This window comes from Polypterus senegalus, chromosome 4 (assembly GCF_016835505.1).
Source record: "Polypterus senegalus isolate Bchr_013 chromosome 4, ASM1683550v1, whole genome shotgun sequence".
NCBI lineage: Eukaryota > Metazoa > Chordata > Cladistia > Polypteriformes > Polypteridae > Polypterus > Polypterus senegalus.
In genome coordinates this window covers 124,443,148-124,468,073 of record NC_053157.1, presented here as the reverse complement: position 1 = coordinate 124,468,073, position 24,926 = coordinate 124,443,148, and the positions used below count along the sequence as shown (strand labels likewise).

Sequence of the window (24,926 nt, the reverse complement as noted above, 5' to 3'; positions counted from 1 at the left end):
TACATTGATCAGCGCATCCCGATTCATTTTACCCTCGCACCACCTTAGTTTGAGAAAAAGTATGAAAAAATATGAGGTTAACACAGAAAAACAGATCACCAATTCAAGCTTTATGAATAATCGATTAAGCCATCAATAATTGTTTTGGTAAAGCCATCCTCCTTCCATTTTATAATTTTTCCGCCACTAGCCATGATTAAATGAGCGGTAAAAAGTAAGAGCAAAGCGAGGGTGACTTATTTAGGCAGGCATATATATGACAGCAACACTCATGACAATGTCAATCATGTTACGTTATTATTAAAATGTTTCCTTTTCTTTTCATTACTTCTTTAATACACTACTTCTCGCTGGTAGCGGGTATTTTGCTATATATATATATATATATATATATATATATATATATATATATATATATATATATATATATATGAATGACCTCCAAAGAGCTGAGACTTTTGATATCATGAACGTGTCTGCAAAAACTGGGGTCTCCTGCCCAGCAAAAGTCGAGCAGCCAGCGCGCGTGCATAGCTGTGCCAGCCTTTGAGACGCTGACTGCGCTTCTTAAGTCAAAGTGAACACTTAATTTTTTTCAATTTTTTTGCGCTATAGCCCAGACAAGTGCAAACACGGGACCCCTTTTCTACACCACGGCAAAATAATATTAAGGCGATTCACACTTTCTTTTGCACGATATCGATTATGAGGTCCTCAGCTCGGATTATGAAGACATGCACAGGAGTGGAGGACTGACAGTGCCATCACAGCCTATTAATGGCGGGGCGTCTCACCAGTCTACACAAGACCCACGCGACTGTCCCCAAAAGGCGATCATAACGTCAGCGAACACATCTCTCTATACTATATAAAAGAAAAAGGCAACTTTCCTTTCTTTACACCTTTTTTCCTTTTATCCCAAACCAAAGCCTTTCTCTTTAACACTGCAGAGGACACAAAACTAATTTTCTTTAAATGCCGGTAAGGCACATTACCAGAGGCACAAATTTGAGCGTTCACATAGAAAATGTAATTTCAATGTACCTGTACTTCTTAAAACGTTAATGTTTTACTGTTTAATAACTTATAGACTATAATTTATTATTTTTCCCTTGCACTCAGTGACCAAACCTATACACACATACAAACATACACACACAAACATACACACAAGTATATGTATGTGTATATATATATATATACACACACACACACACACACATATATATAATTTGTGTGTGTGTATGTATGTATGTGTGTGTATATATGATGTAGATAGGTATGTATGTATATATATGTGTATATTTAGATATGTATATAGATATGTAGATATGAAGATATGTATGTGTATATATGTGTATGTATGTATGTATGTATGTATGTATGTATGTATGTATGTATGTATGTATGTATGTGTGTATATATATGACAGCAGCAATCCAAGCTGTGAGAAAACAGTAAAAAGGAGGCGTGTCAGACGTTGTGGTACATTTTCTGATGCAGCTAGACGAAAATAACTTTGTGACGCTGCCACCAAATACACAAAACAATTACTTTGACAATCATGTTACATTATTTTTAAAATGTTTCCTTTTCTTTTTCATAACTTCTTTAACACATGACATCGCAAGCACGGGTATTTTGCTATATATATATATATATATATATATATATATATATATATATATATATATATATATATATATATATATATATATATATATATATATATATCACAGCGACACTCATAACAATTGACAATCATGTTACGTTATTTTCAAAATGTTTCCTATTCTTTCTCTTTCCTTCTTTAACACACTACTTCTCGCTGCCAAGCGGGTATATATATATATATATATATATATATATATATATATATATATATATATATATATATATATATATATATATATATATATATAGATAGATAGATAGATAGATAGATAGATAGATATGAGAACAACACTCATATCAATGACAAAACAATTACATTAACAACCATGTTACGTTATTTTTAAAATTTTTCCTTTTCTTTTTCGTACCTTCTTTAACACACTACTTCTCCGCTGCGAAGCGCGGGTATTCTGCTAGTATAGTATAGTATATAAAAGACTCACTTTTCTGGGCAAGGTCAGGCAGCAAGGTTTACCATAAGTTCACACATGAAAGTCATGATGGACAAAGCTGTCCACCAAAATCTTTGTACTCTTACACACCCCGTTTCATTTAGCATCTAGTGCCTACGCTCATCTTAGGGAGATATTAACAAAGGGCTTAAGCACAACTCAGTCTAAAGGGCAATTCCATGACTTGGACATCTGTACAAGAAAACAGCCTATAACTGAGTTTGATGTGAAAGACTGAAGCAATATTTAGCAGCTGCACATTTTATGCTAGCAAGAGGGCATCACCGCTGGAAACTCCAAACGGCTTATGTACCGTAGTACAGTCGGACACCACAATGTGCAACGACAACAGACTTTAACTGTCTAACACAAGTCGTGTTGTCCTTCCAAATGTGTAAGTAAAATTACTCAATGGAACTGTACACTTCAGGACAGAGCATTACTTCCTGCCCTTCAGACAACATGAAGCAGATGATGAATTGTCAATACTGCTTTGTACTTATGGTTCCCAGAGTAATAATGTATGTAACTGCATAGTTAAGATAAAATACAGTGAATGTATTAATGTGTTATTTCTGATTCAAGCTGATAATAAGTCTGTAGCAAGCAGAAAGTAGTAATCAGTGGGTATCTAGTAAATTTTTTAGCTTTTCTATGTTCTGCATTCTCCAAATTAAATATGAAAGCCATGTTTGTGAGGTCAAAACACACACAGTTATAGACACAGAGTCTGAAAGGAAGAAAGCCAGTCACTACACTTAAAAGAAAGTAAACTCTGGAGAACCAATGGTGAAAGTGAAGGTAAAATGTTTACCCATCTTGCCAGGTAACAGTCTGTGAGTATTTCAACAGCATGACAGCTCAATCTGGAAATATATTTCCTAAAATGTTTAAAATCTTTGAACATTTATTGAATTTGGGGAAAAGAATTCAAAAGATTGTTGCATTTTTATAAGAAAAATAGTATAATACATCCAGTCAGAATTTTTTGTCTATTGTTACCTTAGTTTGTAAAACAAATGTATATTTAAATTCTTAGTAAAAAAAAAAAAAAAATTCTCCTAAAATTTTAAAGAGGCAAAAACAACAAACTAATGAAACCGGGTTCTTCTAAAGCTCCTTAACGGAAACCGTTATTTGCCCAAAGGGTGAAGGTTTAATTTTGTATTGTCAAAGTACTTTTATTTTAAATTCACATGCACCTGTCACATTTGTCCTTAGAAGTCACTGGAAACTATGTATTCATCCAAGCTGCACCCTCCTTTAGATCTTACCACAAAAGTCACTGTATCTGGACTACAGTGTCAACAACAAGAATACTCTTCCAAAATGAGCCCTGCCCTAAGGCAATTAGGCTTGATAATAAATCTTGTTTTAGAGTGCCAAAAGGTTCTGTTAAACTAGACCCACAAACAGTAAGTTTTACTTTTGTCTGTAACTAGAAAACTTGTACACCTGCCTGGCTAGATGGAAGGAGTATTCTTTTCTGTATTCTTATGTTTTTATGCCTAACAAAGTGTCGGGTTGCGTTACAACAAAATGTCTGCATGGGGTCTCCTACTCTATGGAAAATATTAAGCATTTTTCATGGACCTTTTACATTTTTGGCTCACCACTGTTGAATTTGGACAAAATCAATCTCCCAGGCAGTTCCCAAACACCTACCAAGACCACAATTCTGTCTTGTAGATAAACCTAAAAGAACTGAAGATAAAGCTTCAGACAGCACTAAACAGAATTTCAAAAAGCCTGTAGTCTGTAATTGTCTTGTTTTGGATATCACAGATGATCTGACATGATCTGTGCATATCTAAACTGTGACATGTCATTTTACAAGTTTTCCACATTCAAACCATTTTTTTTAATAAATTCATTTAGGTTGGGGTAGAAGTTGGTGCAGTGTGCAGCACAAATATCAAGTGAAATGGCGTGTGAAAGAAAAGGGGGCAATGACACATTTGTCCAAAATCATCTTGAAAGTTAGGTATTTATTTCACTTTGGACTCAAGTAGAAAAAACATGAGAACAGATTGTGGTGAATTTGTAAACTATAACAACTCTAGGCACTATGGAATAATCTTAAATTTCAGAATTTCTCCAGAAATTTTTTAATTTTGTCATTAACGGTGGATAAATTAGGGGGACTATCAGAAAGGAATACTATTGTGCAAGTGATAAATATTTGGGGAATCCGATGTATAAGAAGTGATGATAATTTTACCTGTACAATGTGCATTAATGTCCAGTCATTAATTCTGATAAACAAACATTGACAGTTTTAATGAAGAAGAATTTTACCTAATGTATGCAGTCTTATTTAAAAGTACATATACAGAGTTAAAATTCCTGAGTTTTACATGTATTAAAAGTGGACAAATTTGACATCAGTTAGAAATCAACAAATAACAGAACTAAGCAGAGTAGGGTAAATTTCCAAAAAGATTTTAAAGCAAGTTAATGTAAAAGAATATAATACACTGATAGCCTACATTTTACCAGCAAAGAATTAGGAACATAGTGTTTTGTAAGACCTCAAGAACTGCACTAAATCTTTAATTTTAACTGATCACAGTGTTCATTAATACTTAAAGATACTCTAAAAACTAATCAGTAAAACAATACACAAATACACATTTTACTTAACTGTATTTCCCATGTTGCTTAAGCCCTTACCATTGGACTCAATCTAAAAGCATCCTAACATAACTTTTGACCAGTGTTCAAACACTACAGTTCTAGCCAAAGTAAACTAAAAGTACAGTTGTTTAAAAATTGTAAACTAAGCAAATATATACATGTAAATTACTGACAAATAAAAGCATTATTGATTACATATATTGTAAATAATAATACATTGCTGTAAACTGTTATTTCATTCCTCATTTTATTTGTCTATTTTTTTGTTTAATTATAACTAATACCAACACCTGGCTATACCTATTTGGGAATACAGAAAGAAAAAAAATTGCCAACCAACCAGGAGCAGACACATATAACACAGGATTGAAGAAATAAACTGTTCTCCAGATCATTTTCACAATATACAGATTCAAAGACATAATCGAATCAAAAAACATCAAATCATACAGAAATCTAAACATCTAAATCTTCCATATTTAATACAAGTGTTAAATAAAGTTTGTATATGAGATTACCTAAATCACAGAAACAATGCTAAATTCATAACTGACACTTAATAAATGGTGATTTTCAGGTTAAAAAATAGAGAAAGGTTACATTTGTTAGTAATTAGTATTGGTGGAAACAAAATAAAACTTACAGAGATGTATGTAAAAAGCTCCCCACTGCTGTGAGCTGGCATGAAAGTTTCCACCTTCAACATGCAAATATCTCGTACTGACTGTTTGAGAGCGAAGTCGATTAAACAAAGCCACCTTTGTACCTGATGCAATACATACTTTAACATAAAAAAATACTGATATTAAAACCTAAACCTTTTAAATACAGCAATATTTTCATTTAAACAAATCTACATAACACTGTGTTTTAACAACAAAGCAATTAATGACTTTAAGAGATCCACATTAACATGTTCACCAATGCAAACTATTATTTGCATGATAGTTGCAAGCTAAATTAATCCAAGTCAATTTGCCCACAAATTCATTTAAATTTTAAAATATGCAGTATATATGATTAGGAAACCAATTATTTTTAGCCCAACAGTGCAACCTACAGGTGATAGGAATAATTACTGAAGAAAGATATATGATAAAAATGACCTCATATTGTACTATGCTACTATTAGGAGTAATTTTTGGTTTATAAGTAGACCCTTGTACCCAGTGAGGAAGTACACTTGCAGAAGAATCTGACAAAAGTATATTAGTCAAATACAATGACTAAAACTGCATCCTATTTATTATAACGTAAGCTTCATTCTTTGAAGAAGGGTATACAAGACAATTATTCCTCAGTAACAGTAGTCATGATTTTTTTTCCCCAAAAATGTGTGATATATATATATATTAAAAATGTTAATACAGTGTATTGTTCAAAGACACAGCCTCTATGCAACTTATAATATTCAAGGTACAAACTATTTAATATATAAATATAAATATAATTACATATGCATGCTTATTGCAACAGAAAAAAACAGATTCCATTAAGATAAAAAATAATTAAAACTTACAGTCTGCATTTTTCAGTGACTGCTTCTTTTTGGAAGGTTTGGAAATTACTTTAATTCTTTTGCTGAAGAACACACCAATGTCATCACTATTACCATAAAACATTTTTACACATAACATGAAGTGCTTTCTTTTGTCAGAGTCAGATATGTACAAAGTTTTGGCTGTGCAATAATTCTGTTGGAAAGGAGAAAAACATCTTATAAAATATGTTTGGCATAAACCTTCTTTAAGACTGTCAAGTAAACCAGTTACTATTTTCATTGCATTAAAGTACATTGCTGCAATCGGGAAAACAGCCAGCATCATGCTACAAATGGGACAGTAATGACACTTGGCCATGCTAAACTGAAAGTTAAATAATGACAATTTCACTTTCTTGATGCTTTTATTTTATCATCATCGGTAACAAAAAACTTTATTTGCACAATATTCTGTTCTGTGAAAGTAATGACACATTCCAAATATAGTAAAGTTTTAAATATACAACTACACTGCTAAAAATGAATAACATATATATTTTACATGGTAGACAGATTGGCCAGGTAGCTAAGGTTTTAAACCATGAATCACAAGAGTGCTCTCTCAATAAGTATATCACTTAACACAATTTAATATATGTGAACAATTGTATATAGGTGCCCTAAAAGTATAATGCAATGTAGGAGTAAAACAGGAGATTTATAGTCATTTTTGCTTTGACATGAGCAAGTCAAAATAAGCACAACAAGCATACAATGTAATAACAGCCAAAGTACTTTCTGAGGGTGACTATTAAAAAGGTGTTTATATATGTTGTAAAATAGACGAAGCTATTATGAACACAGCTGCAGATGTTCAGATTAATCTATCGACCCTGCTGTACAATTCTTAAACAGAAATAAAAGACTATTTATACATACAGTGGATTCAGAAAATATTCAAACCCCTCAGGCCCGGTCTTAGGTATTATAGGGCCCTAGGCGAAATGGGGGTCCATGAGCCCCCCTGGAAGCTCTGCGAAATGCGTGAAAAATCAGACCAAGGAGATGTTTTCTTGTAACGTTACGAGGTCATCACCCTGCGTTCCTTTGTCGCCCATTCGACCCACAGAGATCTTGACTCAAATCACTCCGCTTTTATAGACAGCCGCCCACGCCCCCACTGGCCCACGTGATTTAAACATGCGAGGGGAAGGACGAGCCAGGGGCCTGGCCGCCGTCGATCCAGGGCCCCCCGGACACTGGGCCCTATTCGGTCGCCTACTTCACCCATGCCTAAGGGCGGGCCTGAACCCCTTCACTTTCTGCACATTCTATTGTGTAATCAGTCAATCTACTCTCAGTAAGTTTTGAAAAAGTGAAAACTTGTTTCCAACTGAGGTCCACCGAAAGCAACAGAATTTAATCAAAGAGGTCTACTGAGTTCCTTGGACTTCATGGGTTGGTTTTTGAACACACATCAAAACGAAACCAAGATTGAATCAAGCTTTAGACACAGCAAGGACAATTAAAGAAAACAGGATGCAACTAACCACAAGATTAACCTGAAGATGTACTGTATATGAATGTCAGATTTCAGTTTTTGATTTTTAATAAATTTAAACCTTTTTGAAAACATACTTTCATTTTTTCATTATGGGTTACTGAGTGTAGACTGGCTTATTTTTAAAGTGAGTCAAGTACTTTAACTATACCTTTCCTTCAAGATTTAACTGTTGCATTTCTTGGTCACTGTTACCAATTCCAATGAATGCACATGGCTGAGATTCCTGTTCAGAGCAGCCATCTCTTTCCATTTGATCTTTCTTTTTCTTCCACCCACTTCCCATTAGGTATACACAAGGTGGTGGACAGAAAAACCTGCAAAATATAGATACAAATAAAATGGTAGCCCTTCCACTTTTCAAGTGTATAGTCCCTTTAATAAAGCTGAAAGACCAGGTCCCTACTGTTACTCGACATAAATGTGCAACTTATAGGCTTACCCATAATTCAATAATTTTTTTTTTTTTTTTAATATTCTGGTAATCCTTCATAAAAGTAAAGCGTATACAATTCTGTCTGAAATTACATTATAAATGTCTCCTGGATGTTATTATCTTAAGTGTTATATTTACAACTGCTATAAACATTTTCTTCACATTTTATTACTGGTAGACAAGCTATAAGACCAACACATTTGCAATATTATGTGACAAAAGAATTGGTAAGGAGTAAAATAATCTGAATAAGAAATGGGAAAGCGTGCATTTCTTTAGTTCACCTCTAAGTGGCAGTATATGACAAAGAAAAATGGCCCATAGCTTTAAAAAAGTACACAAATATTTTGAAACTGTACTCACTAGGAAATAAACATTACCAAATTAATTTTTGAAATAATACATTACAAATTATTTTACTTTAATATACTTATGTTGAAATTAAATGTCTGTGAACTATACAAATTTAAGTGGTTTGAAAATTTTGCTTTTAAATAAACAAGATCACATTCTTTATTAAGCAGGCCATAAAGTTTTTTATTTCTTTCTACCTTTAAACATACAAATAGTATCCAGTTTGCTCATGAAAAAAGGAAACTGGGCCACTTAAAAATGCAGAAGTGCTACCAAAAACAAATGTTGCCTGAAAATGCATGTCTACTTTCATATCCCTAAGTGTAACAGGAGGAACAAGAAAAAGATGTACATTAAAGAAAGAACTGATTAATTAAAACTTTCTCCCTTAGTTGACCAAAATAAAAAGATGTCACTTTAAAATGAGCAAACATAAAATATAGCAGGATTTTGTAACATAATACACTACCTAGACATATATTGCATTTTATAAAAACCATAGTTATAAACTGTGAAATGAAACCATGCATAGTAAAATGTTGGTTATTAATACAATAATGTAGGAAATACTTTGTTTAAAAAATATTAAGACAATTACTTATTTGTTTATGATAAAACTCTCTCAAACCCACTTAATCCAATTATCAGTCATGTTTCACATATTCCATCCAGACAGCATTAGATGTAGAGCAGGATTAAACCACTGATAGGGTGCCAAGTCCATTATAGCACCTATTCATACACACTCTCATAGGGAACAGTTTGGGGGAAAAAAAACAACCTAACACAGACATTTATGTGGATGTGGGACTAATACAGTGCATCCGGAAAGTGGCCATGTGCCTTTAACTAAGGAGTGGCTTCCGTCTGGCCACTCTACCATACAGGCCTGATTGATGGATTGCTGAAGAGATGGTTGTCCTTCTGGAAGGTTCTCCTCTCTCCATAGAGGACCTCTGGAGCTCTGACAGAGTGACCATTGGGTTCTTGGTCACCTCCCTGACTAAGGCCCTTCTCCCCGGATCGCTCAGTTTAGATGGCCGGCCAGCTCTAGGAAGAGTCCTGGTGGTTTCGAACTTCTTCCACTTACGGATGATGGCCACTGTGCTCATTGGGACCTTCAAAGCAGCAGAAATTTTTCTTTAACCTTCCTCAGATTTGTGCCTCGAGACAATCCTGTCTCGGAGGTCTACAGACAATTACTTTGACTTCATGCTTGGTTTGTGCTCTGACATGAACTGTGGGACCTTATATAGACAGGTGTGTGCCTTTCCAAATCATGTCCAATCAACTGAATTTACTACAGGTGGACTCCAATTAAGCTACAGAAACATCTCAGGGATGATCAGGGGAAACAGGATGCACCTGAGCTCAATTTTGAGCTTCATGGCAAAGGCTGTGAATACTTACAGTATGTACATGTGCTTTCTCAATTTGTTTAATTTTAATAATTTTGCAAAAGTCTCAAGTGAACTTTTTTTCACGTTGACATTATGGGGTGTTGTGTGTAGAATTCTGAGGAAAAAAATGAATTTAATCCATTTTGGAATAAGGCTGTAACATAACATGTGGAAAAAGTGATGCGCTGTGAATACTTTCCGGATGCACTGTAGTCATACAAAATATAAAACTTCACACCAGTAATGGCCAAGCAGTGTTCGAATCCAGGACAAAGTAACCATGATCTGTAATACTAACCATTGTGCCATCATGCCACCTATAGCAATTAATATTTATATTTTAAAAATCTGACCCACTTTGGATTTTTGTAATCACTTCTTAATGTTAACACTGAATTGAATTAAATGTGAATGTGTATCCTACTGTTATATATAGGAAGTCTGTACTAACTTTGGTGTGCAAAACCAACTTGTAAAGTTGACAAAGTGTGTAAACCAACAGATAAAATGCTATCAGTCTAACCCTTTGTAAAGGGGAAAAGATTATGCATTGTTAAAAAATACTAGACTGAAAAATGAGAACTTGACATCTATTACATTATGCAAATAGTGTGAGAAGTAGTCCTGAAATTGCTAGGATAAAGTAAAGAACCATCCCAAGAGTGCCAAACCTGACAAAAATCACAACAGAAGCAAATCTCTCTGCAAATAACAGAGGGGATCAAACAGCATTTCTCACCTCTATTAAAAACAATTTTCTTGCTTGCAAACACTAACAATACTCATGTTCTTGTGCCATAATCTATGGAAAGATGGTGGGTCTCACTTTCTTAATTAAGTGACTTGGACTACTTGGCTTATTACAGGAAATATGCATTTGCTTTGTAACGAAACACTCAAAAAGATGATGTCTGGCCATTTGTGCATCAGCTGAAGCACAGGAAAGATATACCAATATGAGAGGCTGAAGCTGAAACTAAATGTTTTGGTAAAGCTGAATCAAACTCTAGATATAAATGTATACGAGACATTTTGTGGAACCTGAAACATTCACATCTTGCTAGAAGTTACCAGGTTGAAGCAATTTACTGGGAAGTGCCAATAATCTGTTAAGAGTATATATATTTTGTTACAATTATAAAGTTAAATGTTATATTTTTGTGTTGCTTAGCCAATTTAATTACCCATGAATATATTGTTAATATAGGATTATAGTCCCAAAGCATACAATGTCAAAGACATGTAAACATTGACAAAGTTAAAAAAAAATAGGGGCAAATATCCCATTTCCCACTCTCCCCAAGTAACTGAAAATAATGCACACTCAGAAGCCACATAACACTACGCAAAACAAAACATCCTCTTGTTGTTACCGTACATGCTAATGCCCTAATACAACTGTATTACTGTGGGTTCACACCACGAGCAATCTCAGTTCGCAGATGCAGGTGGTCAGCCATGAACTTCCAATGTCTGGATTACAATGGCTCGCTGAAGCAATTTCTCTACATCTTTAGCTAAAGGAGAATCCCTTTCCATTGCCACAAACTTCAAACAGAGAATGTCCTGCTAACAATATCTGAGCTGTATATTCAGCCCCCAACATACTCTAGGGACACTGCCTCCACCACAACTAACAAGAACATGCATCCAAGTACTACAATTTCCTGCTGGGACTTTTTATGTGCATTGACAGCTTATAACTCTGCACTGCCTACATTTTCTTTACAGAAGACAAACATGACAGAACACACCAATACAAAAACAGTGACAGGTAAGCACTTGATTCTGGAACTAAATAAAAATCTAAGTTATATACAGTAAATAATGCAATGGTGTAGTGTAGGGGGGTCTTCAATCACTGTCCAGTTTCCTAATAAGTCAGTTCATGATGATAATGAAAGTGGCATTTAATTACACGAGAAGTCAAGCAAAATGACAACTAAAATGATTACAATATGCAAGCCTGAGTTGCCTTGAAAGTTTGCATATTGTAGTATTTTAAGTGAGCCAATAAAAGGAGACATTTTACTTGACTTCTCATTACATCCACCCTAGTAACCACCCTAGTACTGAATTTAATTACACAGTTAAGTGTTAGTGCTTTTTAAAATTCTTCCTAACAAATCTCAATCACATTGTAGATCTTCCATTTCTGCAAGCATTATTTATATGTTTTGTAGACTGGAACAAATCTATAGTTTTTAGCTCTTCCATTTTTTCTCTCTCTCATTCATTTTTCATTCATATACTCCATTTAAATGGAACCAGGTCAGCTGGCAAGCTGGTAATTCCTTTGTCATGTGTCATTATTAACTGGTGTCTGGTTACGAAAATAGAAAATGATTACATTCACCTGTATAAAACTATAAAAGATTACAAAAACAATTCAGGGGTCAGAATAGTAAGAAGTTAGATACCTAAAATTTCGCACAAAAAACATATTGCTCTATAAGCAAATAAATTTTAATTAAAGTGAAAACCTGCAAAGACAAGTATATCAAGGGCTAGAAATAGGACAAAAAAGACTAGATGTTAATAAAATAAAAAAAAGCTTTCCAAAAACATTTTTCCCCAATTAATTTATATTTTTACTGCCTTTATATTCCTTTCCTTTTTCTTTAAATGTGCAGGGCATTCTAAGAGACTTCCTTATAAAATTAAGCCTTAACATGTTAAGACTTTCTAGATATACCCTAGTATTACAATCAAGACCCAGCTGGTTCCACTAATGCAAAGTTTTTCTCATTAACTTAAAATGGGCCACAATTACATATGTACTCATTATATTTAAGCATTTGGGGGAAGCAACTGTAAAGAACATCTACCATTGCTCAGAAAACAGAGGAGAGTGTAAAATGTGAACAGTGAGTGCTTGTGACTTTCTGTGTGAAACTGATGTGGTGTATGGTGCATCAAGGAACAGCTTGGAAATTAAAAGACATGAGTTATAGTGTGGAGTTTTATATAACCAATGTAAAACAGAAGAACATATTAGAGGAACAGAATCTTTCTTTTCACTAGCTGAACAAAAAATGACACTTGTGCTGTATGAGCAGTATAAATCTATAAATGTGTATGCAGTTAAGAAGAGAGGTTGCATGGCAATCTATACCAGACCAATTAAATGCCACAAGCTAAATTAAAATTCTGAATATGTGAAATACATTGTTGACTGTTATTTGCATTATTCAAACTAAAAAGTTTTTTTTTTTTTTTAATTGCCCAGTTTGATTGTAAAAGTACTAGCCTGGGAATGTCATACTTAAAGTATTGCTGACATTGTATATTTAGCAGCAATGCAAGTGATGTAAAGAACATTTCGCAGTAAGAAAAAATGAAGTACAAAAACATACTTAACAATAACAATTAAAGAAGTTCAGATGCGCAATGGGAAAGCATTTGCTGTGGCAAGTTGACTTGGCAATGTATAACTTCAATTAAATTACACATAATGTTGGTGTCTGCAAACTCAAAATGTCAATAGGTCTACTCTTACACCACCAAAAGTTTTGGTATTGGTGGTGTAAAAGCCCAATGTACAATTCAAGATTGTTCACATACTATATTTATAAGGAATAGGTATGCCATGAATGGTCCTACAGGGTCACTGAGAGGACATTTTATCTATGTAATCTAATCATAAATGCCTGTATGCAGTCCATTAACAAGAGTATCAGACCATAACTGCCAGTTTTTAAAATTAGTGCTTCTGTTTTAGAGGAAGATACTCAATTATAAATAACATCTTATACAGGTACGAACTGACAATTGCCTTTATTTCTAATAATTTTCTGTACTAATGGTTTCAAGGAAAGCAGCACACCATGATTGATCCTAAAAGGTCTTGAAAACTGCATTTTTTTCCTGGGTACATAACATTACTATGAACATCTCAGTACTATTTATCATTGTAAGTTTACTGAATTAGAACTGGTACTTTCTATAATTAATGTTTTTAGCATTTTGGAATACACTTTAGAGCATTATTACAATTTCATATATTTTTTTCTTTTGTCTCTCCGACAAAAAAAGAACAATGGGGATAAAATTACATAATTTAGATAAATTCTGATACTTATAGCTTTTAATGTTTCACCATTTTTAATCAATATGCTAGCTACAGCATCATTAGATTTGCTAAAAATAAAAACTTGAAACATTCTCCTAGATTTTGTTTCTAATTGAACGGGAGTTTCATAAATTTGTTTTATGTTTAGCCTGTGACAGCACAGGCTAAAAGAGTTCATGCTTAGTTGTCTGCCTCAGTTACTGAGCAAGAATATCATTCATAATCTTTGATGAAACTGAAAACAGCAGGAAAAAGCCTGATTTGTCAAAATAACTTAGGGTTAAACTCTTAGCTCACTTTATGTAAAAACCCCAGATCCCCAGATTGCTGGCAGAGGACAGCTGTTTCTGCGCTAAAATTTAAATATTTGAAGTTATTAATTTCCTGACCAGAGGGTTCTGCTTACAACCAGAAGCCTAATACCATGATGCTACCATCACCAAGACTGACAGTAAGTACTATTTTTAGGCTGATAAGCTATGTCTGTTTTGTAAACACTTTTTATTGGACTTGGGGCTACAAGGTTTATCCTTGGTTTCAATAGGCTATAAGACATATTCATATATGGTTTTAATAATTAATGTTTCATCTTGTAAAAATATAAGCTTTGATATTCTTTTATTGTGAGAAATCTTTTACCAACATACTCCACAGCACATACATCATAAGAATATGTAGACAGTGACTAGTAATTAGTAAACATTTCTGCAGCTCCATTAAGATTATTGGTGGCATCTTCGTAGACTTGGTATTGAGCTGTATCTGGTTATCAGTTGTGAAGGGACATCCTGTTTTTTCCAATATTCTCAAAGTATCCTGGTAATAGTGTTTCATGTCATATGCAATACCATTTAAGTCTTTTAAGTGAGTGAATACCTGTTGCTGTGAATCTTTTGACAATAACATTGCATATATCTTATTAGTTCCTTGGGGATAACAATTCTGTCTGCACTATGCAACCAAGAACTGTTAAGGGAAATACTCCAGGAATAGCCAATTTTATTAAAAGCAATACTTTAGCTAATATCTGGTGAAGGTAAACTGTCTTTGTGTATAAGGTAAAAATTGGCTGGTTAAACTGAACACAGTTACACGTCACCTATAAAGAGTGTGCATACTTTTTGCAATTAATGCATTGAAAGTTGTTTTTAAGTCCTTAAATCATATACATAAATTGCATTTTTTTAATATTCTTTAAAATTACCTACTTTTATTTTAACTTTGTTCATTGCAGAAGATTCTATCAATGAAGAAAGCTCTGATGCGATTTACCTACTGTAAATGTGATCTCTAACATCAACTAAATATGAAATTTCAAATGGAATACATATACAAAAAAAATTTTTAAATTAGGAGTCAATATATTGTAAATGATGATTTTTAAAATCTAAAGCAAACAAAGTAAAGAAAGACTTGTATTTTTGTTAATGAATAAAATCTACAGTTTACTTGAAGGATTAACTGACTATCAAAAAGCAGAACTTTCAGAATAACTAAACACCTATTGAGCAGCTTGAATTAAGCTATTTTAGACTGACCATTCTCCATTTGTATTATAATCATCAATTATACAGTAGTATCACTGAGTTATAGAACAATAACAAAAGCATCATGGGGAAAAGCAAGCCTTAAAACAAAAATTGTGAATTGCAGTACATTAACAATGGTCATACCAACTGAGATCTCATTATTAACTTGTATATTTATTATGCAGAAAGCTGGAATACTCATAGTGCTAAGATGATTTCAACAAAGAAAATCTCTGCTTGTATTACTATTTGCAAAGCATAGCAACTTATTTTTTATTTGATAAAAAAAAAAAAACAACCCGGCTTTCACACAACCTTACTTCTGATAACCATATCTATATGCTTTATGGTCTATATAAATAAAAATGACAAAACCATATATTTTAAGTTTGGAATATAAATTAAATAAAACACGTCTCAATTTCATCTTCATTACTATACTTTCTTTTATACAAGATATGAAAATATAGTTATTATATATGAGAAGGATGGCTTGCTGAAAATGTATTGATTTAATCACACAATTCAAACACCATTTTACTGCGTAAATCTTAGTTAAATTATTTCTATGTCTATATTATCCTGTTTATGGTAAAACTTCCTGAGCTATTAATCTTTAGACTAGTTCTTTTAGAACTGTGATGTAATCGTAGTTTGCTTTGAAGATGCATAGAATATTCATATAACGCCTTTTTTTGTCAAGTACAGAATACAATTTCTTCAATTTGTGTGGATTGTTTTTACAAAAGTAAGAAAGAAAGATTAGAATGTTGCAGCACCACAAAGCTTTCAGAAACTGTAAAACATCAAAGCAATCAAATATTCCTCGACTTCTTTTTTTATAAAATTTACATTTTAAATGTTCTAAAAATGTTTAAAGGTATACTGTGTATGACAACAGGTATCAAGCAATATCAAACTATCAAGCCCAGAGTTTTAATAAATTCAACAAAAGCAACACTTCACCTTTTTTCATTTCCATATGACTTCTGTGCAACTTTTGCATGAAGAATTAGGACTGTTTGATCCCCCCGTTCCTTCAAATAATTTCGCATTGCTTCTCTGAAACAAAAGAAACAAACAAAAAAAAATATGAACTTAGATCTAAATGGCTTAGTATTGAAAGAACAAATAATACAAATACTTGCTGAATAATACTAACAGTAAGTATTAGACTGGCCACCACAAAGTCGATCAACAGAACTGAAGCTGTTTGGGAACTTTTGGACAAAGAGAAAAAACAGATAAAAATTAAAGAATTATGGCAAATCCTGCAAGAAGCTTTGAAGAATTTACAACAGAACTACTTAAAAAATAATATTATAGGCTACAAAATACCAAATGTGTATTGTTATATATTCTAATCCACCTTAATAAAAGGATAAGTCTGTCTGTGTTTCCATCTGGTTGTTATGTCTCTGTTATTCCAGCAGATGGTGAAGCACAAACATTAACACTGCTTTTACGAATCACATACCAAATAGCATACAACAGAGACACATGTACATCATAAACATCTGTAGTAATAAAATATATTGCTACAAATGTTTGTGATGTGTTATCTGCTGGAATGACAGATGCCACGTATTTTATTACTACATGCATTATAACATATATTCTAATAAATGGTGCACTGAAAATAATAATGCTAAGGTCTAAATTGATTACTTAGATTTCAGCCTTCCTTAGACAGGTAGCACAGCTAGTCTGTCTACAGCGACAAAATGTCCAATATCTGTACCAAGACGCAATGTCTTCTGGCATCCACAAGAGGGCTGCAATGTCCATTGAACAAAGGGAAGAAGACATACAAGAGAGGCGTATGCTATTAGCTAGTCTAGTATATCATCTTTATGAGCAAAAACAAAAAATACACCAGATAATTAGTTTTTAAAATAAGGAGTAACAGTTTCCATAGCATGCTATATATATATATATATATATATATATATATATATATATATATATATATATATATATATATATATATATATATATATATATATATATATATATATACTGTATATACACATAGACATACACACACAGGGTGGTCCAAATCTAATTATGCAGATCCAGATCGTTTGGATGATTTTGATTTATGCGGGGATGATTCCAGTTCGGCGTGAAGTTGATTCTTCATGTCGTCAGTTCGCACAATTCTCGATGGTCCGGGATTTTTTGGGTGCTTTTCTATGTAATATACTTAAGTTATAGCATAATTAGATCTGGACCACCATAGGCATATCTACTATATAATAAAACACTAAGGTCTGTATGTCCAGTCCTTCTGTGCAATCTGATCTGTCAATTTGGCTTTGCTGGTGAGAAGAAAGAGGCACTGAGAGAGTGAGATGCATGAGGAACATTAAGAGTCTACGCTAAGACACACCTGGATTTGGACAGTCAATTCCATTCTTCCTTGCAGATCCTCTCAAGATCCATTAGATTAGATAGGACGCTTCAGTTAACTTCCATATCTATATCTTCTCCATACATGTTCTATGAGGTTTAAATCTACGCTTTGCCTGGATCACTCAAGGACAGTCAGAGACTTGCCATGAAGCCACTCTAGCACTGTACTGGCTGTATGTCTTGGGTTATTGTTATGCTAAAAGGTTAACCACCGTCCCAGTCCAAGGACGCATACACTCTGGAGCAGGATGACTATTTGGCTGCATTCATCCGTCTCCCTATTCAGAAAGGTGTCCCTGACCCTGCTGCCAAGAAACACTCCTATAGCATGATTTTGCTACCACCATGCTTCACAGTAAGGGGGTATTAGGCAAGTGCTTTCTAGTGAGTAAAAGTAATTGGATACTTTTTTTTGTTGCTGGTAGACATTTATTAGAATCTACAGTATAAGGAGGCAGTACTAATTTTATGCTTTCATGTTAATAGAAAGTCAAGATTAGCTGTTTTTAGCTTTGAATGAATTAGCTTTAAATCATCTCTGTGACATTACCAAATGCGGCTATTAGTGAAATCTTGTAATACAGAGTGCTACAATCACATTTCACACTTCCAATTAAAGACAAAAAGACAGGTGAACCCAGGATCAAGTGTTTAATTTTCTTTTACATACCTGGTCAAGCGCTGAGGCTGAGGTCCCTCACCAAAATTCCTACAAAGAATAAAAAAGTAATGTCAACATTGTCTTACACTGATGCATGTTTTAATTACTGTAAATGTATATTTGTTGAGACAAAAATTTCTTCAGCTATAATACTAGAGAGTTCTGTGCTTCGAGCTTGAAAAAGAAATGCTTTGCTCTCTGATCACATACTGTAGATTCAAATATGTTTCTTCTTTCTTTAAGGTATCTGCATATTTTTCTACCCTATATCAAATCCAAAGCAGAATACCAAAAACTTTCATAAAGGATTTAACTAAATGAACTCAGATACATTCACCCACTTACCTGTTACATTCATAAAATTGTTTTGTGATACAATCACATTGCTTAGGAAGTTAGTTTGTTGACCTCTATCTATCTGTAAAATAACAACAATTTCATCTGCAAAGATAAATACCCTCTCCCACACAAGGTCCCAAAGTATGGTGGAGGCCTTCAAAAGAAATGTTTGCAAAAAGCATTCAAAATAAAAATCCCATTGAAAATCTATGGAAAAACCATAACATGGTTATCCATCCCTATTAAAAAAAAAATCTAAATTACACAGGTAGATAGAGGAATTTTCAAGTCTAAAAAAAAACTTTACTAACTGGGCCAACAATGTACTGACTAAGAAGAATAAAATATATTTTTTTATAATTTGCATTAGGATGTGCTCGGCCAATAACATTAGTTTAAGAGACACTCACCAAATCAACAAGCTAATTAAAAATGTAGTCTCTGTTATGGAAAGCACTCAGAACCCACTACAGGTGGAGTAGCAGATGACAAAATTAAAACAAAAATGAGGGTCATTATGAACAAACCTGCATATCCCCACTCGGACACACTAGGCATTAAATATTTTCAGCCAAAAACTTATTCAGCAGAAGTGTGTCACCAATGGCAGTATGCTTTTATAATGCCTCACTGTAATTGTAACTGGTCTTTTAACCTGAAACCAAATAAGTTTTCTTTTCTTTTATTCTAGTGCACCATCTATTTAAGGTGGGCTATTGCTCTTTGTTGTAGCATTTATTTTCTTATTTACTTAATGACTTAATGACCTTGTGACAAAAAGCACTATGATTTTTTTATGAAAGGCTCTGTGATGTAAAATGTGCAACTCCCAGGCTATGATACTCTTTACTGTGAAAAGGGGATAAAAACATTTTTTTTCATATATCTCCACAGTATTTAATCCCATTAAATTCATTATATAGTCATCAGACTAACGTTTTTATTGCCCTGAAAACATATAATGGCCAGCATCACCTTCAATATTCATGTTCAAGGGTTCAACATAGTGTTCAAATGGCAACATGAAAGAATTGTGACTTTCAGTCCTTACCCAAGAAATTAACAAAATTAACTCTAGGGTGTACCATAACATATCACAACAGATAATTAGATAAGACATGATGAAAGTAATTCCAGAGCAGTATGCCCAAAAAAAAAAAAAAAATGTAATCAGTGAATCAAACCAGGATGGCATACTTCTCAATATATACAAAGATAAAACAACATTCAAAAAATGAAGACAATGACATAGTAAACTACTGTCCAAGTGCCCTGTAAGGAGTTGGCAAGGTAAAATAATTTTAATAGAATGAATTCAACCAACCATCTTAAACTAAATAAGAAAAGTTCAAATTACCTATAGGCCAACTGAATACTTATTTAAGGAAGCTAGGGTTATCAATCAAAAAGCATGGAAACAAAATCAATTATTCTGAAAAACAGGGATACTAATTTCACTTAGTCATCACGTAATTTTTTTATTGCAGAGTTGATAAACAAATTGATGTATGCATCTATGGTTGGATGGTTCTTGTTATGTCATCTCCAGTCTACATTACTTGCCTGAAAAGGATTTGTCTGAGCTATTAGTATACAATGTAATAGTATTACATTGTAGTTTCACCAGCAAATGTTTAAAAGATGTACACTATTATACTAAAATCTTTTTTTTTTTTTTTTTAAGTTTAAGCAGTTCCGAGTCTAGTAAATAACCTGAAATTGTACAAATGTAAGAAGTAATCTGACAGAGGTTAAAAAAGAAAAAAAAAAAAAAAAAACTTTTTCTGTTTTTGGTAAACTAATTTTAACCGTTATATAAAAAGTCCTTTTACTGGGACCGGGGTTAACGACTTACAGCTTTTCTGCAGCAATGGAAGTTAAGATGTTGGTGCAAACTATTTCTACAGGTGCCCCAACTTTTGTTGATTACTTATAAATCTACGATCGATCAATCGATCGTTACTTTATTAATCCCAAGGTGAAATTCACATATTCCAGCAGCAACATACTGATAGAAAACAATATTAAAGAGTGATAAAAATGCAGGTAAAACATACAATAACTTTGTATAATGTTAACGTTTAAGGGTGGAACTGAAGAGTCGCATAGTGTGGGGGAGGAACAATCTCCTCAGTCTGTCGGTGGAGCTGGACAGAGACAGCGGTCCGTCGCTGAAGCTGCTCCTCTGTCTGGAGATAATACCGTTCAGTGGATTCTCCATGATTGACAGGAGCCTGCTCAGCGCCCATCGCTCTGACACAGATGTCAAACTGTCCAGCTCCATGCCTACAATAGAGCCTGCCTTCCTCACCAGTTTGTCCAGGCGTGAGTCGTCCCTCTTCTATATGCTGCCTCCCCAGCACACCACCGCGTAGAAGAGGGCACTCGCCGCAACTGTCTGATAGAACATCTACAGCATCTTATTGTAGATGTTGAAGGACGCCAACCTTCGAAGGAAGTATAGTCGGCTCTGTCCTCTCTTGCACAGAGCATCAGTATTGGCAGTCCAGTCCAATTTATCATCCAGCTGCACTCTCAGGTATTTATAGGTCTGCACTCTCTGCACACAGTCACCTCTGATGATCACGAGGCCCAGGAGGGGCCTGGGTCTCCTAAAATCCAGCACCAGCTCCTTGGTTTTGTTGGTGTTCAGGTGTAAGTGGTTTGAGTCGCACCATTTAACAAAGTCCTTGATTAGGTTCCTATACTCCTCCTCCTGCCCACTCCTAACGCAGCCCTTGATAGCAGTGTCGTCAGTGATCTTTTGCACGTGGCAGGACTCCGAGTTGTACTGGAAGTCCGCTGTATATAGGCTGAACAGGAACGGAGAAAGTACAGTCCCCAGTGGCACTCCTGTGTTGCTGACTACAATGTCAGACCTGCAGTTCCCGAGACACACATACTGAGGTCTGTCTGCAAGATAGTCCACGATCCATGCCACCAGGTATGAATCTACTCCCATCTCTGTCAGCTTGTCCCTAAGGAGCAAAGGTTGGATGGTGTTGAAGGCGCTAGAGAAGTCCAGAAACATAATTCTTACAACACCACTGCCTCTGTCCAAGTGGGAGTGGATCGGTGTAGCATATAAATGATGGCATCCTCCACTCCCACCTTCTCCTGGTATGCGAAATGCAGAGGGTTGAGGGCGTGGCAGACCTGTGGCCTCAGGTGGTGAAGCAGCAGCCGCTCCATGGTCTTCATCACATGTGACGTCTGGGCGACAGGCCAGAAGTATAAAGGCAGTGTTGGAACAAACTGTGTTGCTACTCTTTTTGAAGTATTATTAGGACAATATTTCTTAGTATAGTGCTATTGTAATGGCGAGAAAGAGACAATTAAAGGAAGATGGGCTGGTTATTATAACTCTTAAAAGTGTAAGTCTTTCATTTAGGAAAATTGCAAACAAACCCAAAGTGTACATGGGTACAGTTTCCTACACCATCAAAAGACACTTACAAACTGACAGGAACAGGTCTAGCAAACTCAAAGCCACAACAGAAACACAAGACAAGTTTCTGAGAGTCAACAGTTTGCATGATTGGCACCTTAAAGGTCAGGGGTGCAAAGTAAGCAAGTGTCACTTTCAACTGTGAACATAAGACATCCAAACTGCAGGTTTGACAGGTCAAGTAACAGCAACTAAGCAATTAATAAAATTGCTAAATATTGAAGAGATGCTTCTGAACTACTGCCACTGGACCACTAATGACTGGAAGGTGGTTTTATTGAAAATGTCAAAAATGGAGGAAGAAGCATTAAGGTCTAGGGCTCTTTTGCTGGCTCTGAAGTTAGTGACTTGCACAGAATGACTGGCATCCAGAACAAAAATGTCTACCACCACATTTTTCAGGTAAATGAAATACTTACTGGTCTAAGCCAAGTTGGTCAGAGGATCATTCTACAGCAAGATAATAACCTAAAGCATACTGTCATGCTATGTCAGAATTATCTAAGAACAGTAGGCTTCATATAAATGGCCAGCACAGTCTGCAGACTTAACCCCCATTGGGGTGGTTTGGGGATTAGCTGCACAGAAAAGTGAAAGCCAAGCAATTTACAACTGTAACACATTTGTGTGAACTTCTACAACTGTATCAGGAAGGACTTTGTGAACATTATTTACATTTACTTATTTGGCTAACGCCTTTATCAAAGGCGACTTATAATATTTATGATACATTTGGTTGCATTTCTTTTTTGTTTTTCCAATTGGAGCGCAGGCAGGTCAAGAGACTTGCTCATGGTGTCACAGTGTCAGTAGCGAGATTTGAACTCACAAAGTCACTCTGAAGTCGAAAGACTTAACCACTATACCATACTGACTGCTATTTTGTGCAAAAGATGGCAAGAGACAAAAATTTAAATTTTGTAAAACTAAACACCGTTGCTTATTTTCTTATCTCTTATCATTTGTGTGTTCTATGCTTTAATTTCAGAGTACATTGAGACATTAAACTGTGTAAATTACATTATAAAAATTGAAGAAAAAAAAAAAACCAAAAACACAGTGTTTGAAAACTTTTGGCAAAGTTATGGTTGACAATATCCCACTACCAATGTAAAATTAATATGGAAACTGCAGATATATGTTTGTGGCATATGAGCCAGGCAAAAGTACTATGGTGTTAAAGGATCAGTTAACAGAAAACAAAGAAGGTAAAGGTTATACACTAGAGTAAACCCTACCCTTAACCTTACGCAGTAAGGTTAAAACAACAAACAAAAAAAAAAACAGATAAAATGTCCCTGTTGAAGGGAAATGTAAACTACTAGTCTGTTTTCTCCCATTTGTTACCCAAGTGCTGTTTTAGCTTCATAAGGGCTTGAAAATGATTTGCAAAGTTTGGATAACCAGTGATAGCATCCTTAAATTCAAACATAAGGTACTAATTCTTCATGTTTAAATAAGTAAAGAACTGCCTACCAGGTTTTCTTAAATTGGGTTATGGGTATATAGTCATCACATAATAACACAAGAAAAATGTGGTTATTCGTATCACTACTGTATTTTATGTACATTTTTATTTTCAAAAGCAGTTTGCAATGGCATATTGCTAATCAAACAAATATTACCAATTCTACTGTTTACTTCAAAACTGATACACAGAAAACAAAAGAAAAACAGACAAAGAGAAAAAACATAATTCAACTCCCACCCAAGCTAAGTTTGTTATTTAAGGAAACAGATGACCTGTGTACAGTATTCAAAGGTTGGGAAAAAAAAGAAAAAAAAAACAACAATTACTTTTCTTTGAAATTCATGAATGTTTTTACTGCTACTATAGGTTTTGTTGCACAGCAGTCAATTAGGCTTCTGCTTTGGATGAATGTGAATTCTTTTTTTTTTTTGTTAGGAATTCATAACTTACTTTTTTCTTAAACAGCTGTCAGCTTACAATGAGATGCAAATACAAGAAAGACAACAAACATACAAGTCAAATTTTCCCCCTTTCCATCTACACCAAACACCCACAACATTAAAACCATGGACAGGTGGAGTAAATAACATTGATTATCTAATTACAAAGGCAAAGTCAAAGGTTGGGATATTAGGCAGCAAGTGAGCATCAGTTCTTAAAGGTGATGTGTTGAAAGCAGTAAAACTAAGCAAACATAAGGATCTAAGTGACTTTGACAAGAACCAAATTGTGCCAGCTCAATGACTTAGCACATCTCCAAAGATGGCAGGTTTTGTATGATATTTCCAGTATTTAGTGTTTAGTGGCCCATGGAAGGTCAACTGGTGAACCTGTGACATGGACAAGTGCACCCAAGGCTCATTGATGTTTGTTGGGAGTGAAGGCTAGCCTGTCTGGTCTGATCCAAAATAAGAGCTCCCATAGCACAAATTGCTGAAAATTTTGACGTAAGTAATGACAGACACGTTTATGAACACACTGCATCAGTCTGCTGCAT

At 34.4% G+C, this 24,926-nt stretch overlaps 1 protein-coding gene across 4 annotated transcripts in view; it reads right to left on the bottom strand.

The window, feature by feature from the left end:
* The window catches only part of rbpjb (recombination signal binding protein for immunoglobulin kappa J region b), a 138,441-nt gene that overhangs the window by 22,462 nt on the left and 91,053 nt on the right, over positions 1–24,926 (bottom strand). For 3 of the 4 annotated variants that reach the window (XM_039751254.1, XM_039751256.1, XM_039751255.1), the window contains exons 2-6: positions 18,681–18,719; positions 16,562–16,657; positions 7,956–8,121; positions 6,283–6,457; positions 5,407–5,544 (exon numbers count right to left, since the gene is read on the bottom strand). In XM_039751254.1, the coding sequence (XP_039607188.1) occupies positions 5,407–5,544; positions 6,283–6,457; positions 7,956–8,121; positions 16,562–16,657; positions 18,681–18,719 (614 nt within the window). Of the gene's footprint in view, positions 1–5,406; positions 5,545–6,282; positions 6,458–7,955; positions 8,122–16,561; positions 16,658–16,757; positions 16,816–18,680; positions 18,720–24,926 lie in introns of those variants that run through there. The other variant, XM_039751257.1, reaches the window with a different exon arrangement.